At 41.8% G+C, this 16,740-nt stretch overlaps 1 protein-coding gene across 1 annotated transcript in view; it reads left to right on the forward strand.

The window, feature by feature from the left end:
- The window catches only part of lmcd1 (LIM and cysteine-rich domains 1), an 84,063-nt gene extending 71,460 nt beyond the window's left edge, over nt 1-12,603 (forward strand). Inside the window, exons 5-6 of the mRNA XM_057325848.1 lie at nt 11,342-11,557; nt 11,727-12,603. Coding sequence (XP_057181831.1) covers nt 11,342-11,557; nt 11,727-11,846 — 336 coding nt within the window. The 3' untranslated portion in view covers nt 11,847-12,603. The remainder of the gene's footprint in view (nt 1-11,341; nt 11,558-11,726) is intronic.
- The last annotated feature ends 4,137 nt before the right edge of the window (nt 12,604-16,740 follow it).

Genomic DNA, 16,740 nt, shown 5'->3' on the forward strand with positions numbered 1-16,740 from the left:
GGTCTGTCAACCTCTTCAGACCTGCCTCTCCTCGGAGACAGCTTCTAACGGCAGTTTTGCTTCAGCTAAATCAACGGACTCACGGCCTGCTCTGAACACATCAGGACCCTTTGATATGCGCACCAGCACGTGTCCCAAGAAACAAAGAAGCCAATGCAAGTATCTGAACTATTGCTAACCAGTTGCGTATAAGCTTTGCCCCTTTTAAATAAGGAGATTTGTCCTTGATGGTTCGTGCAGATGTGAATAGCTGATTTAATAATGCCATTTTCTTTGCTTTATCTATTTCTTTCATTCTCTACTGTTTTATGTTTTTATGTTTGTTTGTTAATGTTTGGTCTTTGTTAGTAGTTGGTTTTAGTTCCCCCGTAGTGTAGATAAATAAACCGCATGTGTATCCACGCTCGAATTGTTTCTGTGTTTACTTATCACATATCAAGGTCACTTAAACTGCTTGATTTCATTAAGATTTCTGAAGTGGTACTGTACTAAAGTAAGAATATTGTTTTTCCAAGGCCAGGAAAGTAATATGTCTTCGAGTTGATATACGATCTGCTGATCACTCGCGGGACGAGTGTATTTAGTTTGTCGCTGTTATTAGCTCTGCTGCATCAGGTAAAGTGTATAAAATAATGAATGGTTAATCACAATTAATTATACGTATGTTACTGTGGTTAAACTCATAGTTTCCCCGAAATACACAACACTAAAGACGCATCTTTTTAATCTTGCATACACTAGACTTCCATATTATAAATCTTCTGAGGGTTTAGGCTGCACTAGTTAGATCAACCGGAACCAACAACACAACTGATGTGCTTGTTGCATCAAAGAGTGCAGAACAGTACTCTACTCTCAGCCAGTCTTGTCTCATTGTTCCAAGGTTACCACAGCGAGCAGGATGCAGTTCATGGCCTGACCTGATGGTAGAGCGGAGACCTGACAAGAGCTGAGATGATAGAGCTGGATAAAGAAGGACGTGGTCACCTGACACGTCCTCACCACAAAATTTCAAATGCTATTAGATTATTAATGATAATCTTAAACTATAATTTACCTTATTAGTAAGTTTATTTATTTTATTTAGCCTTGTGCAAGCTCTCTGGAGCTTGTGCAGAGGCAGCAGCTTTTGCCAGAGGGGAACTGGAATCCCCTGGTTGGGCCTGGGTTCTCCTGAGGTTTTTTTTCTCGATTAGAGTTTTGGGTTCCTCGCCACCGTTTGCATACTGTTTTGCGTCTGCCTGGCCGGGGGGCTGCTTTAGAATGTTAAAGTTTTACTTAATTAATATTGCATATAGAAATTTATAGTCTGTTATATTTGACCTGTGCTTCTCTCTCCTTTATCTTAAATGTGTGCTCTCACTGTGCGTGTGTGTGTGTGAGTGAGTGTATTTGTGTGTGCGCGTACTTGTCTGTGTATGTGTGTGTGTGCGTGCGCGTCCGTGTGTGTGTCTGTGTGTTAGTACGTGTGCATATTGTGTGTGTGGAGTGTTTTGTATGTGGGTATGTCTGTCTTCTTTGTTTTCACCTTTTTCTTGTTTTTGCAGGTACAACTTTAATTGGTTTGCTTATAGCCAATATGTCTTATGTACAGCTGCTTTGTAACAATGAAAATTGTAAAAGCGCTATATAAATAAAGTTGAGTTGATAGTGTCTTACCAGGAGGGTGGCAATATAATGTTTCTGCGGGATAATGATAGGATACTTTTCTCCTTGAGACAGGTCTGATGAAGATATGCGACCTCCAACTCTCAGCAAATCATCATCAATTACCGGATTACATTTTTTGAGGAGGCTCCGTTTTTGAAGGACTACTCCAGTTTCCAGGCACTCAAACTCTTCACTAAATGTTTCGTGTTGCACACAGCGTATGATTGAATTCTTGGCTTGTGTCAACTCACTTGTGGTACAAGGTTTGTTGCAGTAATGCCAACCTTTGCAATGAGTCTCATCTGTTTTACCACAACAGGATCTGGCAATATGGATTAGTCGAGCTACTGATTTACAGAGAGTCTTCCAGTTAGAGAATCTCTCAAATCTATGAGAGCTTAGCTGAGCTGCAGAAATCTTTGTTGCTAGGACTGAAATTTCAGGTCGAATTTCAGCATCAGGTTCCACCAATTCAATTGTCTCAGTCAATTCTTGGGCATTGCTTTGGAGTAGGAATTGTGGTCCAGAAAACCAACATGTGTACTGCAAACATTCTGCCGATACAGCTCTGGTGGCAAGGTCCGCTGGGTTGTTGTTGGTATTCACATAACACCACTGGTCAGGATGTGTCGACTTCCTTATCCAAGCTACTCTATTTGCCACATATACATAAAATCTCTTGGTGACATTATGGATATACCCTAAGACTATCCTGCTGTCCGAGAAGAACCTGACTAAGTCTATTTCCTCATCAATCTCGGAACAGAAACATATAAGGTCTTTTAATCTGCAAATGTTCTAATGTCTTTAGAGAACATTTCCATTCATTCCACTCTGCTTGTCTTTCAGTAGAAAGAGGTGTGTCCCAGTCACTTTTTTTTCAGATGACAGGTCTCTGATCAAGGCCTTTCCTTGTACTACAACCGGAGCCATAAATCCTAGTGGGTCGTATAGGCTATTCACTGTGGATAAAAAACCCCTTTTCGTAAATGGCTTCTCTTCTTGATTCACTTGAAAGTTAAAACTATCAGTCTCCAGGTTCCAAGAGAGACCCCGGCTCTGTTGGACAGGCAAATCATCAACGCCTAGGTCTAAGTCCTTCAAGTCTTTGGCATGATCCTCTTTGGGAAATGCTTCCATAACGGTTTTGCTGTTGGATGTGATTTTGTGTCATCTAAGATTTGACTCTGCAAGCATCTTTTTTGTGTTTCTAAAGAGATCAATGGCTTCCTCAGGAGTGGAAACTGAAGTCAGTCTGTCATCAACGTAAAAATTTCTCACTACAAAGTGCTTCGCCTCAAAGCCATGATCGTTTTCTCCCTGCACAGCAGCGCATTGCATGCAGTAAATTGCCACAGCCGGTGAAGGACTGTTTCCAAATACATGGACTTTCATCCTGTACTCAGTTTTTGTCTAGATTGTTGTCTTCATACCACAGAAACCGTAAGTAATCTCTGTGGTCTTCGCGTACATCAATACAATAAAACATCTGCTGCACATCCGCTGTCACTGCAATGCTCTCTTTGCAGAACCTCATGAGAACCCCAAGGAGTGTATTGTTTAAATCAGGCCCACTGAGTAATACCTTGTTAAGTTACGTGCCTTCAAATTCTGCACTCAAGTCAAACACAAGCCTGATTTGATCAGGTTTTTGGGGGTGGTACACACCAAACATGGGAAAATACCAACTCTCTTTCTTCATCTATGGGCGGAGCTTTTTCAATGTGGTCATTGTCGAAAAGTTTTTGCATTAATTCAATGAACTGACCTTTCATCTCAGGTTTTTTCTCTAGAGTTCTGCGCAGTGATGTGAGGCATTTCATAGCCTGATCTCTGTTATTTGGCAATCGAGCCCTTGGAGAGCTAAAGGGTAATGGTGCGACCCAGCTATTTGCAGAATCTTGGCAGACATCACGGTCCATGATTTCCAGAAAAGCTTTGTCCTCCGAAGAAAGCCCAGGTTTGTCGTCATCTTGCGTTGTTTGGAAAACTGACCAGCAGTTCCATTTCTGTCTGTCTCTCGACAGAACACCAAAGCAACACTCCATGTTACCAGATAACAATGGGAAATACAGTGTGAGGAAAACGTCTTGGATACGGATGTAACCTCTGTTCCCTGATGGAGGGAACGAGACGTTGTGTCAAACCGACAGATGGGGTTTGACTTGAGAACCTATCATCTTCTGACTAGTTTTGAAAAGGCCAATGAAATTGGCGAATGTAATTTGCATACCGGACTCCGCCCCGGATATCTGGGTATAAAAGGAAGACGGCGTGCTGCATTCATTCACCTCTTGTTCTTCGGAGCCTTCGCATCTGATGACAAGACTCACTCAAATTGCTGGACCCTTACGACGTGGTGCAGCGGATTGTCCCTCGGCAGTGACTTCCCCTGGGCATTTCGGCAGTTCCAGAGGTGTTTATTTTCTAAAAGAGCAAATTTCTACAACGTGGCATGTCCGGCTGTACTCATGGGTGCCACACTCTCATAGAGGATGGGGATGGACACGATGTCTGCCTCAAGTGCTTCGGCACGCTGAGGCAACGTTTGTGGATACATCCTGCCCGCACTGTGGGTGGATGACAATCCAGATGTTGCGGTCATGGGTGGCTGTGTTCTTATGGACCCAGCCACCACCTCGTCTGCTTCCCGTCCCGTGATAGCAGTGGCTTCGGCCCTGCCCTCCGCCACGGCGAGCAGCGAGGGTGATATGGGGGTTATCATGAGCGCTAATCCATCAGCCACAGGCTCGCGGACCGTTCGCGCCCCGTCTCGCTCGTCTAACCATTTCCCAAGAGACGGTTCTGTCTTGTTCCTCAGCCACGTATTCGGAAACGGTGTGTGATGAATATGAGAGGTCGAAGGCAGCATCGGAGGGTGACCACTGACGTCCGACCCCGTCGATTCCTGGAGCTCCCTCCCTCGGGAGGTCGAACCCAGGAAGAGGCGGCCGTCGAGATCTCAGCCATGCTTTCCCGGGCCACCGCGGGCATTGGGCGGCAGTGCACCGCACCGCCTTCCCCAGCGCTTGCGGGTGGAAATTTGGTGTCTCGACCTGGAGAGGTCGACTCTGCCTCCCGCCCGAGGCAGGGAAGCTTTCGGCATCTCTGGTGTTGAGGGCTTACACTGCCACGGGCCAAGCTGCCTCCGCTGTGCAGATGTGTGCCGCTGAGGAAGTTCGCTTTCTCGACGCGCCAACTCGCAAGGGGGGGCTGTTTGGTGATACTCAACTCAACTTTATTTATATAGCGCTTTTTACAATTTTCATTGTTACAAAGCAGCTGTACATAAGACATATTGACTATAAGCAAAACAATTAAAATTGTACCTGCAAAAACAAGAAAAAGTTGAAAACACAGAAGACAGACATACCCACATACAAAACACTCCACACACACAATATGCACACGTACTAACACACATAGACATAGACACACACACACACACACACGTACACAGACAAGTACGCACACACACACACACGCACAGTGAGAGCACACATGTAAGATAAAGGAGAGAGAAGCACAGGTCAAATATAACAGACTATAAATTCCTATATGCAATATTAATTAAGTAAAACTTTAAAATTCTAAAGCAGCCCCCCCGGCCAGGCAAATAGTGCAAAAACAGTATGCAAACGGTGATACTGTCGAGAGTTCTCGGCAGTGAAAAAGCAGACCTACCCCTGGGGATTGCCCGCCACGACCCGGCCGTCGAGGTCCCGTGTGGCGTCTGCTCCCCAGCAGCCCCGGCCCTCTTCGACACCAAACCCAGCTCCAGCGCCCCCTACCCAGGCGGTCCCCGGGAGAAGATGTAGAGGAGGAGACCACAGTCCCATCCCTAATGGGACAAGCCCAGGGAGATCGAGATCACATCGGGCCCGACCCCAGCCATTCCATTGCTGGTTGGATGGTTCCTGGCCCCGTACTTGTATAGATTCTACCTTCAGTCCGCACATTCCTCCCATGAGTTCTCCCCTGCCGGCGAGACCATGCTGGTGTCTCCACTAAACTCCTCCCTACGGTAGGAAGTGGTGTCATGGGTCTGCCTCTATTAGTCATGTTTTTCTTGGTCCTGTGGCAGAGCCATGTCAAAGCCTTTGGTTATGTGTGGAGAGAAACATATTATTGTCCTTTTGACAATAATATGCGTTCTCTTCAGTCTCTCGTCATTGGCCCCGCCCCTCTCATTTCCTGTATTGTTTCCCGGCCGTGTTTGATTACCCTCACCTGCCCTGTGTCGTTATCCTTCGTTTGTCTTCCCTATTTAATGCCCTCATGTTTCTTTGTCTTGTGCTCTTGGATTACGTTTGTTATGCTTACCCGTGTTGATGGTGTCTTTGGTTTCGTTCCATGTACTCCGTGTTCCTGTTTGCTGTGTATCCCCAGTCCTGTAGTAAGTGTTTAGTCTAGTTTTTGCCAAGTGTTGTTTAGTCCAGTTTAGTGTTTAGTGAGTCCTCGTTCTGTTCTTGTATATTGTTTTATTGTGCCTGTGTTTGACCCCCGCGTGGGTTTTTGTTTTGTGTTTTGTTTCTTTGTTAAAATAAAATCTCTGTTAACCCTTAATCCCCCCTGCCTGCACTTGGGTTCTTCCTCCACGCAATCCCTGACAAGTGGTCTCTGTAGTGCGTTTCCTCAGTGAGGAAATAACGCTTCCCCAGTGGCCCTTATGGTGCCAGGCGGCTTCTTGCTTTTAGAGAAACAAGGCCCTCTGCCCGTGATGGCCGGGGGCAGGGGCTCCCCACCTTCCAAAGCTCTGGGAACCCCTTCCTCTCCACTGGACAGTTACAATTTTGCGCTAGCGCTCACGTCTGACATGCCCAGGCCAGTCAGCTTCGCTAGAGATTGTGACGTGGCACAGCGCCGTGGCGTTTTCCATAGGAACCGCAGAGAGACCGAGAGGAAGGGAACGTCTTGGTTACAGATGTAATCTCTGTTCCCTGATGGAGGGAGCGAGACGTTGTGTCCTTCATGCCACAACGCTGGCCGTCCGCGGCAGCGGTAGAGGGATGCTCTCAGGATTCCAAAAGGTGAATGAATGCATCACGCCATCTTCCTTTTATACCGGATATCCAGGGCGGAGTCCGGTATGCAAATTTCATTCGCCAATTTCATTGGCCTTTTCAAAACTAGTCAGAATATGATAGGTTCTCAAGTCAAACCCCATCTATCGGTTTGACACAACGTCTCGTTCCCTCCATCAGGGAACAGAGGTTACATCCGTAACCAAGACGTTTTCCTCACACTGTATTTCCCATTGTTATCTGGTAACATGGAGTGTTGCTTTGGTGTTCCATCTACACATTCCTTCACTTGAATCTGTTTTGGACATGGAATGAGGTATGATATGCGACTGTTACTGAGCACATGTGTTCGGTAGACATTCAAACTCAAAGGACGATGCTCTGTTCCCAAGCATACTTCCCCAACTATCACCCATCCGAGATCCAGTCGCTCCAGCATATAGAGCATCGTTGGGTCCGTTAATTTGCTCTCTAACTTTGTGCAGCCTCAGAATGTCTCTTCCTAAAAGTAAGAGAATGGTAGCATCAGGATCAACCGCAGGGATTTGATTTGCAACAGGCCGTAGATGCGGGTAATACTGAGAGGGACATCCGGAGAGGGAATCTCTGTTCTATCATCTGGCAGCATATCACACTCTATCAAGGTTGGCAGTGAAAGTTTAGTCCATTCATCTATATATTCTACCATAAAGTTGATGGCTCTCTGTCCAGAAGTCTGATTTACCCCAGCACAGGTCTTAATAGTGTATGGGGAGAAGCTGGCTTTGCCTCAAAAAGATTGAAAAACTCTGTCTTGGCTAAGGATCTGTTACTTTGTTCATCCAAGACAGCATAAACCCGGACTGCTTTTTCTCTTTTGCCAGCAGGATACACTGTCACCAAACAAATTTTAGAACATGATCTTGGATGACTGGACTCACCACATATCTCTGTGGATTTTGAAGTAACAACTGAGTGAGGTATCAGTCTGCTCCCCGCATTGTTTTTTCTCCTCAACAGGCTTTTCTGGAATCAAAACTGTTGAATCTGGGTGCAAAGCCACAACATGTCATTCGCTATTGCAATTAGATCATCTGATTGGTGTTTTACAATTGTTTGCAATATGGCTTGGTCGAGTCACAACATCTGAAGCATATATGATTTTCTTTTAGAAAGCATTTGCGGTCCTCTAACGACTTCTCTCTAAAGACTCTACACTTTTTGAGAGGGTGAGGCTTCAGGTGAATAGGGCATTGCCGATCAGGGCTTTCAATTCGTTTCTGAGGCTGTTTATACTGCTGGTCTAATGTCTGAGAATAGCACCTCTGTTCGATGTACAGTTATAGCGCTCTTTCCGCTGAATTTGTTATGTTCGTTTGATGTTAGTTGAGTACTAGAAGTGGAGAATGAGAAATTGGGGCCATTCCTTATTTTTGTTTGATTTCTCACAAATTGTGAGAAAAAGGCAAAGGGAGGGAATGCTACCTGATAATCTTCCTTGTATTTGGACCCCTGAACTACCCATCTGTCTTGGAGGCTTGTGGGTAATTTATCCACTATTGGATTAACCCCACGTGGAGTATCGAGATAGGCAAGACCCGTAAGGTACCCATCAGCCTTTGCACACTCCAGTTCAAGAAGAATATCTCCTAATTCTCTAAATTTTTGGTTGTCCTTGTTTGACAGTTTTGGTAGATTTTCCATTTTCTTTAGAAGTGCGTTTTCAATCACTTCAGGCGCTCCATAGCACTCCTCTAAGCGCTTCCAAGCCATACTAATTGCTGCTGTCGCATTAAGAAAACGCACAGATCTTATTCTTTTTACTTGTTCAGCAGTCTTTTCCTAGCCATTTTACCATTAAATCCAACTCCGCTCTGGCTGTTAGATTCAGTTCTCTAGTTGAGTTAACAAAAGAAGCTTTCCATGCCCAATAGTTCTCTGGGCAGTCATCAAATTTCAAAAGACCAGAGCTGAACATTTCACGTCTAATCAGATATTTTGTTAGATCTGATGTAACTTGTGTTTCTGGTACATATGGTAAAGAATGCCGAAATGATGTTTGTTTCACATCAGTCTCATTTTCTGTTTCTTTCTTTACAGCACCATTCTTTTGACTTCTGAAACACTGATTGTCTATGCCTGCAGGTGGCACCAGCAGAGTATAATCAACACCAGCCGCAAATGAAGGCAATGGTGACTTAACTTTGGTTTCTAACGGCTCGTCATTGAATAGGAGTTCTGTGAAAGATTCTCGTGAGTGCTGTTGTACATACTCACAGGTATGCTGAGCAACATTGCTTGGTTGCAGGTCAGGAAATGGTTTTACATGAAGTTCGTCACTTTCACATTCTTCCTCCGCATCCTCATATGCTGCTGCTTCGGCTGAAGCGACTGCTGCTGCACGTTCAACTTGTAAGATGTGTAAACTTGCATCCAAGTCTGCTTTTTGCTTTAACATGCTTGCTTCAAGTTCCGATTTTTGTTTTATCATCTTTGCTTCTCTCTCTGCAAAGGCGATTTGAGCGTGTGCTGGACCTTCTGATGATGACCTGGAAGATCGAGATTGTGTTTCCATCTGCTGAAGAGGCTCTGGGAATTTCTTTATATGCTCCCCTTCGTCAGTTGGTTGATCGCTTGCTTTTTGTTGTTGCTCCATTGTGAGTTGCACTTTATCTTCAGGAGGAGGAACTGTTTTGGAAGACCGCAGTATCATGAGCTGTTTATGCAGTGATCTTGTTAAGCTTATCCCGCTGTGACGATGACTTTTTACTATTTTGCCCTCATAGAATGTGACTGTGATCCACTAGACAGATAGCGAACATTTAGAATAAAATCCCAAGGCGTACTTTTCTTGGTGATTAATCTTTACTGTAAAACTGCAAATACAGAAAATGAAACGTGTAAATAAACATTACAGGAAAACATAAATGCAGTAATGCTGTTTGATTACAGTCAATAGTTTGCTCTTATTTGCAATTATTCTCTTTGATCACAGTACTCAATGTTTTAACATTAAAGTCAGCTAAATCACTTGTTACAATCAAAGATACACAACAACGTGTTACAACAAATTACTTACAGTAAAATGTTTTCTAAGGATAAACTGTTAAAAGATTGCATATATGAGTTGTGCTGCGTCATCTTCGTCCCTCTCTCATTTTCTGAACGCTCTAGAACATGCGCACTTCTGCGAGATTAGATTACGATTTCAAAATAAATGTCTCGGTAGACACAAAGGCAAAATAATACAATTTTGATGTCTAAGAGCAGCACAGCTATGTTGCAAAAATACTGGCTAATTTAAACTTCTCGGCATTTCGTTATATTTTTTAATTAAAGGCTGTGTAAATTTGCACTGCACAAGCCTGAACAATTGGCTTTTATTTGTTTTCATATGACATTTTATATTTATCTTATATTTAGCTTAATCCCGTTAATTTAGCTTAATTCTTTCTGTATTTACCAATGAAAATTATAAATAAAAAAGTTTGTTTTAAAATTGACATCTTTGTCATTTGCAAAAGGCAACAATATATGCTACAGAATAATAACCAAAAAAAGAGATAATATTTAGGCCTATTTGGCACTAAATAAAGGAAGGCAGTAATAACAAATTGCGCTATTTAGCCACCTAAAAACACAGCAAGGAAATATCTTTCACCGTGATCAACTCTATTTTCATGACAAAAAATGCACATAACATTACATTGCTATATTACGTCACGTGTCTTTACGGGATGTGTGTGAACTGTAGGGTTGCAAAAAATAACAGGAATTTATTGCTGTGCCACAACCCCCTCTTTCTTCCCAAAAGACACCATTTGCTCTTCTAAAGATCATAGGGGTCAGCACTCAGCATGGTGATAAACCACTATTGTCCCAGATGTTTGTTTATTGTGGGTCCAGTACAGTGGGGGTTAAAGGTGGCCCTGATTGGTAAATTTGATTGTATCATGTTAGTTTAGTCACACGGTCAAGGAAAGTATAAAAAGGAAATGTAAGATAAGCTCTAGGTACTTTTCTCTTGTCTCCTTGCTGGAAGCTCCTCTCCGGGAGCTCTGGCTCTTATTCTTCTTCTATACTTTGTCTTTTCTTTTCTATCATCTCAGGTAATATCACATACATTTGGACAATAGTTGTATTATTTACAATTTTATACATTTACTTTGTAACCATTTTACATGTAACATCAATTTAAGTCTGTTATCAAATACTTTCATTTACAAATATGCAGACTAGTGTTGGTTTAATGTTAATATTTAAACATTCTCCCACATATATAGCTATAATCACTGCACTTATTTCTGTTGTTGGTATATGTTGCAGAAGGGTGGAAATTGACAAGAAATACACAGTTTAATACCATCTTGCTGTTAACGTTTCTTTAGTCATTTCGACATCCCTATAGCCTGAACCACTATAGTGGAACCACCCTTACAGAATGCACGCACAGATTCCAGAAAATCACTGTCAGTGTGAATGAACAAAATCTAACGATCCTGGGACAAATTTCTGGACACATTTTCCGTGTATTTTCCAGGATTCTGTGTGAAAAGGGCGTAACACAAAGGAAGATACTTTGAATTCAGTTATTATTGTGTCTTGTGGATTATGTATAAACATCTGGTACATAAAACAGTTTGTCCCCTCCCCATTTCAATTCTTCTCATGTTTACTTTGTTTCTTAGTGCTGTAGTGGTTGTGGGAAGTTGGCAGCTGCGGACAGTCCAGTGGTGTATGCAGACAGAGCAGGGTATGAAAGACTGTGGCATCCCACCTGCTTTGTGTGTTGTGAGTGTGGTGAGGCTCTGGTAGACCTGATCTACTTCTGGAAGGAAGGAGCACTGCTATGTGGACGCCATTACTGCCAGAGGATCAGGCCTCGCTGCCTGGGCTGTGATGAGGTGAACTACTGATAAAGACTGCAACGTCACATTAATATAGATTGTACAGTCACTGATGTGTTTATTAGCAATTTGCAACTATTTCAAACGTGGCTCATCCAACAAGAGAGCTTGAGGCCTGTTTAATTGATACCCTAATTGATTTTCTCACTCTTGCTTTTATGTGTAGCTGATCTTCTCAGAGATGTTTCATCAGGAGGCTGATGGGCGTGTCTGGCATAAGGAACACTTCTGCTGTTGGCTGTGTGGGCAGAATATCAGCGTTCAGTGTGGCTGTGACAAACGCTAATCGAAAATCATTTTAAAAACAGACAAATGCTACAAAATTAAAAAGCAAAATGACACTCTGCTCGAAAAAAAAACACAAATTACTTTATGAAACTGTTTTCTGTAGTTAGCCAAAGTTTTCAAATGGACCTAAAATCCGCAGGACTTCATCGGCCGAAAGGGATGCCCAGAGGCGTATTTGTACAATACTTAATTTAAATGCCTCCTCAGATTTGATTAAAGTAACCATCAAAATATGAGATCTATGGTACAGAACAGACAAAACACTAAACGATTCATGTATTTATGCGCAATTTTTGGGGGCAAAAAGGCAAACTACAACAAACACTGAGTACAGTTTTATCAGTTATTTATATGAATATTTATTGATCCTCTCTTGAAGTAAAATTGTGTTGCCATTTTCTGGCCCTTGATTTAGTGTTTTGTTCTCATATGTCTCATAATTTTGAATGGCTTTCCTGTAGCTCAGTGGTTAGAGCATGGCGCTAGCAACGCTGAGGTCAGGGGTTCGATCCCAGGATTGCACATACTCCAAAACAATTGTTAAGTATAATGTAATGTTAGTCGGTCGGAAATGTAATGCCTTTCTTTCTTAACCTGAGCTTCAGTTTACACTGCAAGCACAATTAGGCATAACAAGAAACATATTTGAAATTTTTAATATCGTACATCTTTAGTTATGTATTTGAATAAAGAATGAAAATGTCAATTGTCCAGACAATTGACATCACTTTTGGTCACTACTGTATGTGTAGAACTTGTGATTACATAATTACGTATATTTGATAATATAGTATCAAATGTTATTTGTTATATTAGATGTTATTTCACAACTGGAGACAGGGCAAGTTTGTTCCTAAACTTGATAATGAATACACTTATCCTTAATATTGCTTTAGACCATATTGAATATAGTCTGAATCTAGTGTTTTGAGTACATTTTTTGCACTTCTTTTCTTGCGCATGGCATGTACCCCGCAAGTGTGGGTATTGTGACATGCTTAAAATCTCCGCTAGTTACTGACGTTAGCTCACGATTGGGGGAGGGTTCTTTGACATTGGATGAAGACATTACTTTGGGCAGAAGTTGTCTAGTGATCTAAGCAAAAATTACCTATATTATAACATCAGAAAGAATGAATATTCTTATGCATAGCCCCACAATATGCAAATGTGTTAATGTGACACTCGTTTCTTTATTGTTGGCATTGCTCTTTATTGTCAGTTTTCTGACAATAAATGTTCACCAACTACTTTTGCGTTTGATCTGACACACAGTATTTGACGTCAACAACAATATATTGCAAGTGTTTTCTTGACCTAATAATAGTGTTGTTGACAGATATTGTTGACAATAACTCTCTTAGCATTTCCCAGAAGTCGAACTCTAAATATAATTCTTTTGAAGTCATGGTTCTTCATGTTTCAACACCTAATACTAAAGATAAAACACTTTTTAAATTGATTCTAGCTATTGTATATAGGCCTCCAGGGCACCACACAGATTTTATTAAAGAATTTGGTGGGTTCTTATCAGAACTAGTACTGGCCGCAGATAGACTCCTTGTCGTTGGTGACTTTAACATCCACGTAGATAACGTTACAGATGCCTTAGGAATGGCTTTCAAAGACACTCTTAACTCCATGGGCATTAGTCAACATGTGTCAGGACCCACTCACCTTCGTAATCATACTTTAGATTTAATACTGTCTTACGGTATAAATGTGGACGACGTTAAAATCCTTCAGCAGAGTGAAGACATTTCGGATCATTATCTGGTATTATGTTTGCTTCACTGGCCTACGGCTGCAAATAAAACTCATTGTTACAAATATGGTAGAACAATAACTTCAACTACCAAAGATGCGTTTCTCGATAATCTGCCCGAATTGTCTCAAATCATGAGAAATAACGTTGAAGATCTTGACATTACCACTGAAAATTTTAATTCCACCTTCTCGGTAACGCTAGACAAAGTTGCTCCACTACGTTTAAAGAAGATTAAAAATGGCAGCCCCACACCGTGGTATAATGAACACACTCAGGCTCTAAAGAAAGCGGCCCGAAAAATGGAGCGCAACTTTAAGAAAACTAAATTAGAGGTATTTCGTACAGCATGGAAGGATAGTATTCGAAAATACAGGAAAGCCCTAATAACTTCTAGATCCGCCTACTTTTCATCACTAATAGAAGAAAACCAGCACAACCCTAGGTTTTTATTTAACACGGTGGCTAAATTAACAAAAAATAAATCGTCAGTGACTTCTGATCCTGTATATCAGCATAGCAGTGATGAATTTATGAACTACTTCACATATAAAATCCAAGATATTAGAGAAAAAATTATAACAATGCAATCAGAAGTGAAACCCGCTGAACAAACTAACTACAGCGCCCTTAAGGAGAAAATGCAATTATTTTATACCGTAGATCAAGATGAGCTGTCTAAAATTATTAGATCATCTAAATCAACAACATGCATACTAGACCCTATACCTACAAATCTACTGAAAGAGATGCTCCCAGAAATTATAGATCCTCTTCTTGGTATTATTAACTCATCTCTGACATTAGGACATGTGCCTAAAGCATATAAGGTGGCTGTTATAAGGCCCCTTGTCAAAAAACCCCAACTCGACCCTAGAGAACTAAGGAACTACAGGCCTATATCGAATCTACCTTTCATATCTAAAGTTCTGGAAAAAGTAGTTTCAACTCAATTATGCTCCTTCCTCCAAAGGAATGACATCAATGAAGAATTCCAGTCTGGATTTAGAGCATGTCACAGTACAGAGACTGCTTTGATCAGAGTTACAAATGATCTGCTATTGGCGTCTGACCGAGGTTGTATCTCGTTATTGGTGCTGCTAGACCTTAGTGCTGCATTCGATACCATTGACCACAGCACACTCCTACATAGACTCGAAAATTATGTCGGCATTAAGGGAATAGCTTTGAAATGGTTTAAATCTTATTTATCCGACCGTTTTCAATTTGTAGCAATAAACAATGAGGTGTCACGCAAATCGCAAGTCCAGTACGGTGTACCACAGGGCTCAGTCTTAGGGCCTCTGCTCTTCGCATTATACATGCTACCTCTAGGAGATATAATAAAGCGACACGGAGTTAGCTTTCACTGTTATGCTGATGATACTCAACTTTATATTTCCTCGAAGCCTCATGAAACACAGCAGTTCCATCGAATAATGGAATGCATAGTCGATATAAAAAACTGGATGAGTAACAACTTTTTATTACTGAACTCGGACAAAACGGAAGTGTTACTTATTGGACCGAAAACTGCTATAAGTAACAACCAAGAATACTGTTTAACTATTGACGGATGTTCCATAAAACCCTCGTCGTCAGCAAAGAATCTTGGCGTTCTATTCGATAGTAATCTGTCATTTGAGAGCCACGTCGCCAACACCTGTAAAATTGCGTTTTTCCATCTTAAGAATATATCTAAACTACGTCATATGCTGTCAATGTCAGATGCAGAGAAGTTAATTCATGCATTCATGACATCAAGACTAGACTACTGTAATGCACTGTTAGGTGGTTGCCCTGCAGGCTTATTACAAAAACTCCAATTGGTCCAAAACGCGGCAGCTCGAGTTCTTACACGTACAAAAAAGTATGAACATATTAGCCCGGTTCTGTCAACCTTGCACTGGTTACCTATAAAGCATCGCGTTAACTTTAAAATCTTGCTTATTACCTATAAAGCCTTACATGGTTTAGCTCCTCAGTACTTGAATGAACTCCTTTTGTATTACAGTCCTTCACGTGCATTACGCTCTCAGGCGTCCTGTCAGTTGGTAATACCTAGAATTTCAAAATCAAGTGCAGGTGGTAGATCCTTTTCCTATCTAGCGCCTAAACTTTGGAATAGTCTTCCCTGCACTGTCCGGGAGGCAGACACACTCTGTCAGTTTAAATCTAGACTAAAGACGCATCTTTTTAATCTTGCATACACTACTCTTCCATAATATAAATCTTCAGAGGGTTTAGGCTGCATTAGTTAGATCAACCGGAACCAAAAACACAACTGATGTACTTGTTGCATCAAAGAGTACAGAACAGTACTCTACTCTCAGCCAGTCTTGTCTCATTGTTCCAAGGTTACCACAGCGAGCAGGATGCAGTTCATGGCCTGACCTGATGGTAGAGCGGAGAATGGGAAGTGGGGACCTGACAAGAGCTGAGATGATAGAGCTGGATAAAGAAGGACGCGGTCTCTTGACATGTCTTCACCACAAAATTTCAAATGCTATTAGATTATTCATGATAATCTTAAACTATAATTTATTTTATTATTAAGTTTATTTATTTTATTTAGCCTTGTTGTGCAAGCTCTCTGGAGCTTGTGCAGAGGCAGCAGCTTTTGCCATAGGGGAACTGGAATCCCTTGGTTGGGCCTGGGTTCTCCCGAGGTTTTTTTTCTCGATTAGAGTTTTGGGTTCCTCGCCACCGTTTCTGCCTGACCGGGGGGGCTGCTTTAGAATTTTAAAGTTTTACTTAATTAATATTGCGTATAGGAATTTATAGTCTGTTATATTTGACCTGTGCTTCTCTCTCCTTTATCCTAAATGTGTGCTCTCACTGAGCGTGTGTGTGTGCGTACTTGTCTGTGTACGTACGTGTGTGTGTGTGTGTGTTGTGTGTGTGTGCGTGCGTGCGTGCGCATCCGTGTGTGTGTCTCTATGTCTATGTGTGTTAGTACGTGTGCATATTGTGTGTGTGGAGTGTTTTGTATGTGGGTATGTCTGTCTTCTGTGTTTTCAACCTTTTCTTGTTTTTGCAGGAACAACTTTAATTATTTTGCTTATAGTCAATATGTCTCATGTACAGCTGCTTTGTAACAATGAAAATTGTAAAAGCGCTATATAAA

This window comes from Triplophysa rosa, linkage group LG25 (genome assembly GCF_024868665.1).
Source record: "Triplophysa rosa linkage group LG25, Trosa_1v2, whole genome shotgun sequence".
NCBI classification, from domain to species: Eukaryota; Metazoa; Chordata; class Actinopteri; order Cypriniformes; family Nemacheilidae; genus Triplophysa; species Triplophysa rosa.